The sequence below is a fragment of the Tursiops truncatus genome, chromosome X (genome assembly GCF_011762595.2).
Source record: "Tursiops truncatus isolate mTurTru1 chromosome X, mTurTru1.mat.Y, whole genome shotgun sequence".
In the NCBI taxonomy this organism is placed as follows: Eukaryota; Metazoa; Chordata; class Mammalia; order Artiodactyla; family Delphinidae; genus Tursiops; species Tursiops truncatus.
In genome coordinates, this window is record NC_047055.1 from 121,623,988 (window position 1) to 121,636,545 (window position 12,558).

General features: G+C 48.6%; 1 protein-coding gene across 1 annotated transcript in view; it reads right to left on the reverse strand.

Moving 5' to 3' along the window:
• WWC3 (WWC family member 3) overlaps positions 1-12,558 on the reverse strand; it is an 80,152-nt gene that overhangs the window by 30,698 nt on the left and 36,896 nt on the right. The window contains 1 exon segment of the mRNA XM_033850048.2: positions 1,015-1,257. Within this exon segment, the coding sequence (XP_033705939.1) occupies positions 1,015-1,257 (243 nt within the window).

Genomic DNA, 12,558 nt, shown 5'->3' on the forward strand with positions numbered 1-12,558 from the left:
TTCCTATGCACTGGACTCCCCAATCACCATTGCTTCCCTCCAGCGCTGACAGTAGCCCCTCAGGACACAACGCAGACCTGTCTATCAATTAACAACGAATATCCAAGCAGAGACAACCCCCAGCAAAAACAGAGGACAGTCCTAACATTCGATGAAATAATCGTTATAAGGGCATCTGTACTGACCAAATAATTCAGGTGACTATTAAACTCTACCTAGAGAATGCTCACAGAGATACAGCTTATGATCCTGGTAATACAGTGAATTTTAAGGAGCCAGTATGTTATCAAATGGGCGGTGGGCTCTCCAAAGCTCAGCAAATATCCCCAAACTTCTGACAGCTGTGCAACGTGGAAAGCAGACCCAGCCTTCCACGCAATCCGTGATCACACACAGCAAACGCAAAACCAGGAGACAGGGCACACAATGAAAGGGCGAGCAACAGAGGACAAAGGACTCTGTGCTGGCTTCACGTGTCCCACTCTGGGAAAGAGCCCCAAGACCAACTGAAGAGATGCACGTTCAGAAAGACACGCGAGAGAGCGGAGACTTCCTGCTGCCAAAAGGGCAGGCTTTGCTGGCGAGAAATCAAAGTGGGAGATAAAAGTAAGAGGTAGACTGCGGAAACGGAGATGCTGCTGATGTCAGGAACGAGGTTCCTCCGTGGTCACGGAGCCGACCACCACCTGCCTCCGGCCCCCTGTTGGCTGGAGACCCGACACCTGTCCTGGGCGCTGTCCTGGAAACACAGGGGCCGGGTGCACCCGGTACCTGCAGCGGGAGTGGGCGGGGTCTAAGTGGTGGGTTCCCTGGTCTTCCTTACTCCATCTGGTTCTCGACCACCTCCCACTTGTAATAGGGACCGGGAGCCTCCGAGCCCTGGGCACCCCCTGCGGACGGCAGGCACCGGCTCCCTCCACCTTCCGCCAGGCCGTAGCTGCCTGAGTAACAAGGCTTCGGCTTTGCCAGCTGCTCCTCCACCGGAAGCCGGCCCCGCCCGCCCAGCCAGCCCACCTTTCCGTGGCACCCTGCACGGATGTGGCCCGGGAGCACTGGATCTCCTCTTCCAGGCGCCGCCGCTCCTCCTCCAGCCGGGCCACGTCCTCCGCCGGCCTCCTCTGCTGGATGATGAGCTGCAGCTCCTGAAGCAGGGCCTCCTTCTCCTTGATGAGCTGAAGCCGGTCCCTGTCGGCCTCGGCCATGCCCGGCCAGGACTCGCTCTCAAACTGGGCCAGCTGCCTCTGGATACTTGAGACTCTGCGAGACAGGGACACAGAAAAATCCATGAGCTTCATGAAAAAACATCGTCTTCACACATCCTCAGCACCATCACACGGATTCTAGAAACTCAGTCCGATAAATATGGGAATGATTGCACTGAGTAAAACCTCACACGACAAAAATAAAGGATCTGGAAATGAGGTGTAACAAAAATGATGTGTAAGTCCTTTGCGACATATGCCCCAGCCTATGAGATTCAGGATGACAGTAACCATATCATGTTTGTTTCAAAGAACTGACCAAAAGGCTGGCAGACCCCAACTCGCCCACGTGCACGGTGCTGTTTCCTCTGTGTACTGTTCTGGAGCGGGATGGAGCCGGCTCATTTCTCTCTGTGCCCCTCCCTCTGCAGTAGCTAAACACCGTGCTGCACACATGAGAGACGCTTCTGGCCTCCTGCCTTCTCTGCCATGCCTAACTGCTGAGCCTGCCTTAAGAAAATCCCAGGAGAGAAATGCGCCCATCACCCCATCACAGGATTCTGTATCGTGCCAGAGGCCTTGACCACGCATGAAATTCAAAACGCCTGGCAGAGGGCAGATACTCAACAAAAGCTACATGCATGAAACGGAGACTAAACACGCCAGCAAGGATATGAAAGAATGGGACTCAGCCCTGGTGAGAGTGGATGTGGTGTGGGGTAATCTGGGTGGATACAAACCGGTCAGCTGCACTGTGTCAGCACGACCATCCTCAAGGTGTAAAACTATGGCTCTCGTCACTCCCCGTGTGCCTAAACGCCCGTGTGCCCGCTTGGCAGACAGACTGGTGTCCTGAGGTGGTGCTGAACGCAGAGTAAGTGAAAGGGATGTGACTTGTGTTTCAGAGCATCCTTTCATACCAGGAGTAGAATGTTTTAAGCCCTTTAAGTTTACATATGGCTAAGGATGAGGGCTATTTCCGGGCAGAAACAAGGAACTCCAGACCTGACCAGAACCCAGCGCTGTGGAGGACAGAGATTGGCACACGGGCCCAAAACCAAAATCCAAAGACTTCTCTGAGGTGACAGAGAGCTGTGAGGACAGCTAAGTGGCAGGTGCACATAGCCCTCTAGCCTCTAAGGCAGCGGTTGTCAAAGTGGGGTCCCTGACTGGCAGCCTCAGCATCACCTAGGAGCTTGTTACAAATGCAAACCTCAGGCCCCACCCCAGACCTGCTGAATGCCACACTCTGTGGATTGGGGTTGGGCAACCTGGGTTTTGACAAGCCCTCTAGGAGTTTTTGATGCTTGTTTGACACCCTCTGCTTTCAGGCAGCCCAGCCTGGTCTGGAGGATGCTAATTGGCCTTGGAGCTCTTAGAGGCTTGCATTAGGCACGGATGGGATTATCCTCACTAAAACAGGAATGGCAAGAGTGCTTCTGAGACTGCACTGTCCCGTGCCCAGGGCACATGTCACTGATCAAAGCTGGCATCCTTCCTGCTGGGTCCAGACTTCAGAATCCTCCTCAACACTGTGCTTCCTGCAGATAATGCCAGTCAGCTGGCATTGGTCCACGTGTTAAGGGCTGTCGGCCATCCCTGCACCAATCCACGCTCTTCCTGAACTAGACATAAGCACGGGACTAGTCAGCCTGGCTGCAGGACTGGGCAAGACTCCTTCTTCAAGTACCAAACCAATCGGATAACCCACAGGCATGAAGAGGAAAGAATATACAAGTTATAGTTTAAATGCACACATTTTACTCAAGCCCAGTTCCCCAAGAAGGTAAAGAAAATAGCTGAATGTCAGTAGCTTTATTAGGCAAGTTCTTTTCTAACGTAAAACTAATTTTCTGAAAATGTGTTGGAAAATGGTGCCAAATCATGTCACTGAAAAAACTAATGACAGACGCAGCTGAACAGGGTTAGGAATCCAACTGGGCTTAGGCATCCACCTCTGTCTAATTAGTGTAATTAAAATTTACGGCAGGCATATAACTGAAGCCCAAGGAAACACTCCAAGCAGACTCATAAATTAGCGCCAAATCAGACATCAGACCCAATGAAATTTCTGGAACATTCTACGGTAGATCAAGCCAAGTCAAAGGTAAGGAATAAATATAAAAGAGATGTACAGTGAGCAAATGCACTGGGTCCTCATAATTTTTCATTTCAATGTATCTGATCCGCAGGAAAGCCTATCTGAGCACAAGTAAAGTTAGCAGCATTACCTGGTAATATATACTAATAATTCTCGTACTACAGGCAGACATATTTTTCAAAGCACTCCTTTTGAGTTTTCTGAAGTTTACATGTAAGGAGATCAAGATTCCATTTGAGTTGGCCAGCTCCAGGTTAGCTGCCATTTCACAGGGATTCAAGTTGCTGAGGGTGGCTGGAGATCCAGTCCTAGATAATCCTATTCTTTCCAGTAATCTCAAGTAATATCAGAAAAAAGAATAAGGAAAAAACTGAATTATGAGAGGGAGGAGAAGCAAAGGGCAAATTTCAAAAGGTCTGCCCACCGTGCGCATAAAAGAAATAGTACAGTGGCCAGAATTAAACAGTGTACTGTAACTTTCCAGAGCTCACAAGAAAAGTATGTAAGGACACATGGTGAGGGATGACTTCTATAGCAGAGACAACCTGGATGAAGCTGACTTCATGTAACCCATCTGGAAAAGTTGTTTGGGCTGTACTGAGTACTAGGCAAGCACACTGTGCTTAAGAACAGTGCTCTTTTAATAATTAAATTTTACAACAACGTGAATGACTGCATACTCATCTCAGAGGTACCTAAGAATCTAGAAGGATACTGGCATATATTGGAAAGTGCAGTTTCTTTCTCTAGATCCACACTCCGGAGGCAGACATTTGGGTCATGCTCTCAGCCAGGTTGAGAGAAGCACGTGTCTGTCTGTCTGTCTATCTGTACTGGGAGCCAAAAGCTCTAAAAGGATTCCTTCAGCGGTTCCTAGTACAGTTGCCAAGGAACAGATGGGATGGCTTTACCTTTGAAACAATAAGCCCTGTCTACCGTGCTGCTGGCTGGGAAACGAGCCACCTGCAAGGCGGACCCTTCGTGTGTTAGGGTTACTGGAGGGAACAGACCTTCCGTCTCAGACCACATACAGATGTACAGTTACGATGTCCCTTCCTTCTACACCCACGCCCAACAGCTGATGCATAGTACAAGTTGGAACCCCACTCCTGCAAGCGCCATCAGTCCAATTCTGGGTAATACAGGAAAAACCATTTCCAGAAAGGCTGTCTTCTGAAATACCTTTTCAGGAAAATTAAATACATGGAAACAAAGCAAGGTCACGATTACAGTTTGTAAAAATAAAATAATCTTTTCCGAGTTCTTTTTTTTTTTGGCCATGCTGCACGGCTTGTGGGATCTTAGTTCCCTGACCACGGACCGAACCCAGGGCCACGGCAGTGAGAGCGGCAAGTCCTAACCACTGGATGCTTAAGAGATGGACCGCCAGGGAACTCCCCAAGTTCATTTATAAAGAGAACCGAGATCAATTACTCAGCCATTAAAAGGAATGAAATTGGGTCATTTGTAGAAATGTGGATGGATCTAGAGTCTGTCATACAGAGTGAAGTAAGCCAAAAAGAGAAAAAGAAATATTGTATATTAACACATATATGTGGAATCTAGAAAAATGGTACAGATGAAACTATCTGTAGGGCAGAAATGTAGACGTAGAGAACAGACATGTGCACACAGTGGGAGAAGGGGAGGGTGGCACGAATTGGGAGATTAGGTTTGGCATAAAAACACTACCATGTGTAAAATATAGCTAGTGGGAACCTGCTGTATAGCGCAGGGAGCTCAGCTCGGTGCTCTGTGACGACCTAGATGGGTGGGATTGGTGGGAGTGGGAGGGAGGTCCAAGAGGGAGGGGATATAGGTATCCATATAGCTGATTCACTTCACTGTACAGCAGAAACTAACACAACACTGTAAAGCAATTTTACTCCAATTAAAAGAAAAAAAAAAGTAAATAAATTTTAAAAAATAATAAAGAGAACCGAGATCAATTTAAAACTGGCAAGGGTTTTTTTTTTTTCCCTGCGAGTCAGCTGTATTCTTTACTGATTCTTATTTTTGATAGGTAATCCCTTTTATGGCCTAGATATATATATATCCTCTCACAAATGCCTTTAAAGGCTTTAAAACACATGTCCCTGTGCTCAGGATAGTGAAGAAATGAAAGCAAGTCCTCAATCAAGCATTTTGGTCTCATATTTATTGTGTGATTTCTAAATTCCATCCCCCTGAACAGGCCTAATGTAGACAGAAGCCAAATATGAATCATTTTTCCCTTACTATTTTTGCCCAAACACCTTTTCTGTTGCAACCCAGGCACCATTAAACCACGAATGGAAACCTGCATTTATGCCGCAGAAACTGCTTGGACCCTTACAGTTCACATGGAAATCTTAGATATGACTTCTTTTTCGAAGAAGAAAATGCACTTTTAATATTACACAGTTTTGAGGCGTATTTTACATATCCAGAGTAACCCCAGGTATCTGAATTTATACCTAAATTCTGTGACCTACAATATAAATTCGCATGTTCCTAAAATACTGCTGCTTTCTGGAATAGAAATGGAACTCCAGGCAAGCCATGGCCCTGACTGGTCGTGATGGGACGTGGTGGATCCCAATGCCATGTTCCAGGACATGGTCCCAGCTTGGAGCCTCGTGCCTTCAGATGTCAATTACAGCTACAGATTTGATACCTTTATGTTTCCTCTCCTTAGTTTTCTTTTTTGCAAATATCCATTCAAATGAAAAGCAAAAGTTCAACAAAGTCTCAGCTGAGATCTGAGTCAGATGGATGGTGAAATCACTTCAGCTCACCGAACTAAATATCAATAAACCAGTGTCCATTCGGCTCAGCTCTTTATCCCACACTGGAGATTCACAGAGTCTGAATCTAGAAGTGTGGCATAAGAAGGGCCTACGAATACCCCAACATCCCTCCCTGCCCTCACATCTTGTCCCCTCTGAACGAACAGATCTTCAGAGAGTGAGTTCTTTAAGTGAAAAGCAGATCGTCTCCAGGCTTCTTTCTCTTGGCCTGAATGGAGAAGGTGCGTTCATTTGTTTCTCACAGCCGTGCCCCACTCCCAAACCCAAACACACAGTCATGAGAGAAATGAAGGGAAAATCCAACGGACTGATCAAATTCAGCTGGAACCCTAATACCACACCAGCGACAACTGAGGAACAGCAGGGCCCGTCCTGGCAACAAACACTGAGACACGGAGAAACCGGACGGGCCGAATGTTTTGTTCCTATCAGTACCGCGAGTGTTTCTATGGAAACAGCTAGTTTGTGCACAGTACAGTTCCACTTTCTGGAACAAGTGCTCTTAGGTTAAAAATAAGGAGCCAGGCTTCCCTGGTGGCGCAGTGGTTGAGAGTCTGCCTGCCGATGCAGGGGACACGGGTTCGTGCCCCAGTCCGGGAGGATCCCACATGCCGCGGAGCGGCTGGGCCCGTGAGCCATGGCCACTGAGCCTGCGTGTCCGGAGCCTGTGCTCCACAACGGGAGAGGCCACGACAGTGAGAGGCCCGCATACCGCAAAATAAATAAATAAATAAACTAAAAATAAGGAGCCACCTGAGTCATCAGGATTGCTTCAAGAACACTAGCTCCTCCAAACTGGCTTTGAAAAATTCTCAAATTTTTAACCAATAATGTGAAAATATTCCTATCATAAGGTCTGCCTTGGGAATCCAAAGCCATGTTCCTAAAGGGAAAGGAATAAGCAGTTGTTTGGGTACATTTCACATGACCTAGAGTTGAAAACACAAAACTAGTCACCATGATAGTGGCGGTCTGGTCTAGAGAATTCTCTAGAAATCACACCACTGCTTGGAATTGTAAGTTCCACTTCCATAAACTTCCTTTAAATCTGAATGTACGTGAAACCCTCATTGTCCAGAACATTTACTGCATTTTGACGATTTCCCAACTCTGAGAAACAATCTCGAATCTAGATATACAAGGAAATACATAAGTGCATCAACTTCTCTCCACTTAGAAGTGGCAAAGCCCAGGAGCTTTTGCAGAGGGTAGTAGGAAAGCTAAACTTCGCAGGATGGAATGATTTCAGAAATGGAATGATTTCAGATTGACATCTAAGGGTGGGGCAGCAGAAGGAAAAGACAGAACACTGAACGTGGCACTAAAATAATGAAAGCCTTGGAGTGGGAGAGAAGGGAAGGATGCGTTTTTCTGCGCTAACACTGCCGTTAGAAGTGATGCCTTCTCTTCCACGCACTGGTGGGTGAACGGGGGGGCATGATGCTTTCCTGCATGTGGGACACCCTTCTCCAATGATGCTTGTCATGGAGGTGGCCACGTGGAGAGTCCCTGGACAGAAACTCAAAGCCACTGTGCTCTGACTGTGGTCCTCATTACTCAGGTTTTGGAACATTAACGTTGGTTCTAGATTTAGTTCTTGGCAAAGACCTGCTTGCTGTTGCTCCCTTCCCAAGTCTACGCTGTTCTAATCATGTGTCTCATTTAGAGGCAATCTGAAAAAACACACAGAAAAGGCAACTGGAATAAAATCCCTGACCTGGTGCTGGGTGGCTATGTTCCTGACACCTGATGACCATGACCCTCCCTAACTGTCACATGTATACCAGGAGCGGGGATCGTAGGGTTGTCCTGACCACACTACAAGGGGTATTGAGTCTAGCGTCTTGCAAGATGTGGCTGGCACTTGTAGGACCACAGCTGAGTAGGTTACAAGTCGGGAACTCACTCACCTTCCAGTCAAGCCTTAACTGTAAGCAATTTCAGTGACTGGAGGCCAAATATGATTACCCCACGGGGACTGGAGCCAGGCACTGCCACCACATCAGGGGACCAGATCCAGACTGCCAAACACAGGGTGCCGTAATCAACGACTTGGCAACAACAAGAACGCTTCAAGGATGTTTGTTGTTGTTGTTGTTGTTTGGGTTTTTTTGCGGTACACGGGGCTCTCACTGTTGTGGCCTCTCCCGTTGTGGAGCACAGGCTCTGGACACGCAGGCTCAGCGGCCATGGCTCACGGGCCCAGCCGCTCCGCGGCATGTGGGATCCTCCCGGACCGGGGCACGAACCCGTGTCCCCTGCGTCGGCAGGCGGACTCTCAACCACTGCGCCACCAGGGAAGCCCCTTCAAGGATGTTTTTAAGCAGGAGAAGGTACAATGAAAGCACCGAACTCATTATCAAAAACTGAGATCCATCTTCTAAGTGGTCGACCATAAAGCGAGCCCCAGAGAACTCTCTCAGGGGCCGTTCTTCCCTGACCCCTAAGAAATTTGCCATTATACAACTTTCCGCCCTGATCCCTGCTCCCCCTGGACTGAGAAAGCCCTTCCTCAACGTATGGGCAGCCGGAATTCCAGCATCCCTCAGGGCCCAGCTCCAAGGCCATTTTCTCCAACACCTAAGAACAGGACGCATCACAGGGGGTTCCAAGACCACAAGCCCTTTCCAATGACCGTGAAGGCCCAGGAAGCATAAGCCGAGCTTGGAATGATGATGTATGAGGTGACTGTGCCCTGCCTCCGTCAGATCCCTAAAGACATGCATGTCTAGATGCCCTTTCTCCTCTTAAGTTAAGGGGAAATATCCCACGGCTCACACCAGGACGAGGGCCTTGGGGAAGGGAGCCAGGAACACAGCAGTTGGCCCGGAGCTGACTGGGCCCCAGGACTCTGTCCACTCGCCCACTCGCAGGGGTGAAGGCCAAAGAGCAAGCGTGACCAAAGCAGACCCCGTTTACTCATTCAATAAATATTCACCAGGTACTCAGCTGCTGGAATTATAGCAATGACCTAAACAGACAAAAACCCCTGCCCCTCACGGGCTTCCCATTCTCGCAGGGAAAGACAGACGATAAAAAAGCAAACACATAAGTACAGAACAGGTTGGGTGATTACATTTGCTGGGACAATCAGGGTGATGGGGGTGGGGATGGGAGTGCAAGTTTATTCAGGATCATCAGAGAAGCGTCTCTGACACAGTGACCAGAAGGAGAGCAGAGGCCACGTGACCATTTGAGGCCAAGCATTCCATTGCAGGCAGAGGAAACAGCGAGGGAGGGCAGAGGGCACTGTATTAGTTTCCTCTTGTTTCTGTAACAAATTACCACAAACGTGGTGGCTTAAAACAACACACACGTGATTACCTTGCAGTTCCAGATGTCAGACGTCAAAAATGGGCAAGCAGGGCTGGGATCCTCTGGAGGCTTCGGGAAGAAGCCATTTCGCAGCTGTTTCCAAGGGCTGCCCACATTCCTTGGCTCGAGGCCCTGCCACCCTCACATCTCCTTCTCTGCTTCTCCCTCTTATAGGGACCCTTGTGATTACACTGAGCCTCTCTAGATAATCCAGGGTCATCTCCCCATCTCGAGATCTCTAGCTTGAGGCCATGTGCAAAGTTCCTTCTGCCATGGAAGGCACAGAGTCACAGGTTTGGGGATTAGGCCATCTGGGGCAGCATTATTCTGCCAACTCCAAGCACTAAATCAGGAACGCGCCTGGACGGTGTGAGGCCTGGCATGCAGGAGGGCCAACGTGGCTGGACGAGGCTAACGCCCTGAGTCCGTGGAAGACCTGCTCCTGAGCCCTTGATGTCCACACACAGTAGGGATTTCGGAGCAAGATAAGAAGCTCAAGAGTAAGGTTTCTCGAAGGCAAAAAGAAACTCTGGGCCACCCACATCTTTGCTGTGGGGACCGTCCGGCGCATTGTGGGTTGTTTAGCAGCGTCCTTGGGCTCCCGCCCGGGATGCCAGCAATACCCTCTCTCCAGTCATGAGAACCAAAAACATCCCCCCGGGGCGGGGGGGGCGTGCAAAACCCACCCCCACCCCGTAGTGGATGATGGGATCTAACATGTTTTGAAAGGAGCACTTGTCTGAAAAAAAATTCAGACCTGGCAATTTAACTAACCAAAAGTCACACAAAATTATGCTCAACTGCACCATGAGTGCAAAAGTGCACCATTCTCAACAGGGAAAAAGCACGTGACAAGCGACAGAACATCTATGCCCATCACTCCAGAAAAATTTACAAAGAATCGTGGTATTTAACGATGAGGAGGAGATACAGAAATCAGGGCTCTCAACTGCCATTGGTGGCAGTGTAAAGTGTGTAAGTTACTTTGGAAGACGATTCACTGGTATCTATCCGAACTTTGAATGGACATGTCTTTAGACCCATACGTTTCCTTGCTATGTATCTGTCGAAGGAAACAGCCATCTCTGCAAGGCTGGGGACTATAAATAGATGTGCACCATTTGTGAAAAGGAAAAACTGGAATCATCTAGATGTCCATCCGTAGAGGATGGCTACGACCATTGTGAAAGCTATGCATCATATACTGTATTTAACTATATTGAGCTTCATTTATTTCAATGTTCAGGTAAAAACTGGAAGGTTGCAGAGCAAATCATTAATGGTGAGAGGTAGGATTAGAGAGGAGGATAAGATGGGAGGTCTCCAGTGATTGCATCTTTGACAAAAACAATGTATTCATGTATTATTTATGTGTACACAGATGTACAAGCATATATGTGCATGTTTCTGAACCCTGTGTGTCTAACATATATGTACTGTGTGTGCTCACACACACACACACACACCCCAGATACCGCCTGGGGTATCCCCAGGCAGAACCACTGGCACCCTCACGTATTTCTGTTAGCTGTGGGGGAGTTTATCTCCCAAACAGGTTAAAGACTATATATATATATATATATATATATATATATATATATATATATATATATATATATATATATATATATATATATTTTTTTTTTTGGTCGAGCTGCACGGCATGTGGGATGTTAGTTCCCTGACTAGGGACTGAATCCGGGCCCCTGCATTGGAAGCACGGAGTCTTAACCACTGGACCGCCAGGGAAGTCCCAAAGACCATATGTCTTTATGACATCACATAAACCACAGAATTTCTTCGCAATACCTGGAACAGGGCAGGTGCTGGGCAGAAGTAGAATCTCCCAGCCTTGCAGCAGCTTCTGTGCCCACTGCTGCGGGATGTGTGTGAAGCTCCTGGGGTCACCCATACAGATCTGCCCGGCTAAGACGGCACGATCCTCCAGCACAGGGCAGGGGCCCTCGGCCTCAGCACCAGTGACGTCTGGAAGACTCTCTTTTGGGGGCCGTCCTGTGCGCTGTAGTATGCTGAGCAGCATCCCTGGTCTCTACCCACTAGATGCCAGGAGCACCCACCCCAGAGCTGTGACAACTAACAACGTCTCTAGACATGGCCAGAAGTCCACCGGGGCCGGGTGTGAAGTCGGGCCGTCGCACCCCTCCCCCATTCCCCACCCCACAATTGGGAACCATTGTGCTAGTGGGAAAAGAACAAGGCAGTGCTTGTGTCAGCCAACCCAGGACCCCAGGACGTCTTTACAACGCATCTCTGATTTCTAAATGCGGCCAACGCAGCCCAGAAAGGCGTTTCTGAGAAGCCCCTACTGTCCCATAAAGGTTGAAGCGCTGGGGACAGGACCCTCCTCTGCAGCTGCATCGCATTTCCTAACAAGGTTCTGGTGACCTTGAAATACTCCTTCCATTTAGAAGATACTGATGAAGTGCAGTGTCCTCCCCTGCATAATTTTCTTAAATAATGGACTTTCAGCCCAAATGTATTATTTCGATATTTAAAAAGTTACTCACTCTGTACCGACATCATCTCTGGAAAACAAAGAAATCACTTGCTGTGGTTGGTAAATGTCACAGCAGAACAGTAACGATTATGTCAAGTGTAGCAACCGTCAATTTTCTGTAGTTTAATACAACACAGCAAATTCCGATACCCACACAGTGCAGCAGAAACATGCAGGAAGGAGCCGAGGAATATTGAGGAGAGACAAGAGCGGCTGACAAATGCCAGCCAGCGAGCTCCTGAGAAGGGATGCGTGAGGCCGGGGAAGCAGGCGCCGAGGGAAGCGGTCTGCGTGGAAGTGCAGTGCCCGCCTTGAGCGCATCAAGGACATCATGAAGAGCAAGAGCCGGGAGGACCGGGCAGAGGTGCTTTGGGCAGAGGCCGCAGCAGCTCAAGCCGGCCCTCCAGCAGGCAGTCAGATGATCTGCTTCTGTTGCTATTTTTACATTTGCTAAAAAGGTAACAAAGCGGATTTCCAGACATCCCTGAATGATACACCACACTGAGCGGCCCGCCTATTTCGCTTCCAGAACCACGCCCTCCCCCTGCCCGCCCCCTGCGTGACATTCGCTCCTCCTCCCCGCGCCCCCAGACAGCAGTTCGTATGTGACTAAAGAAAGGTTTTCGTGAAGCG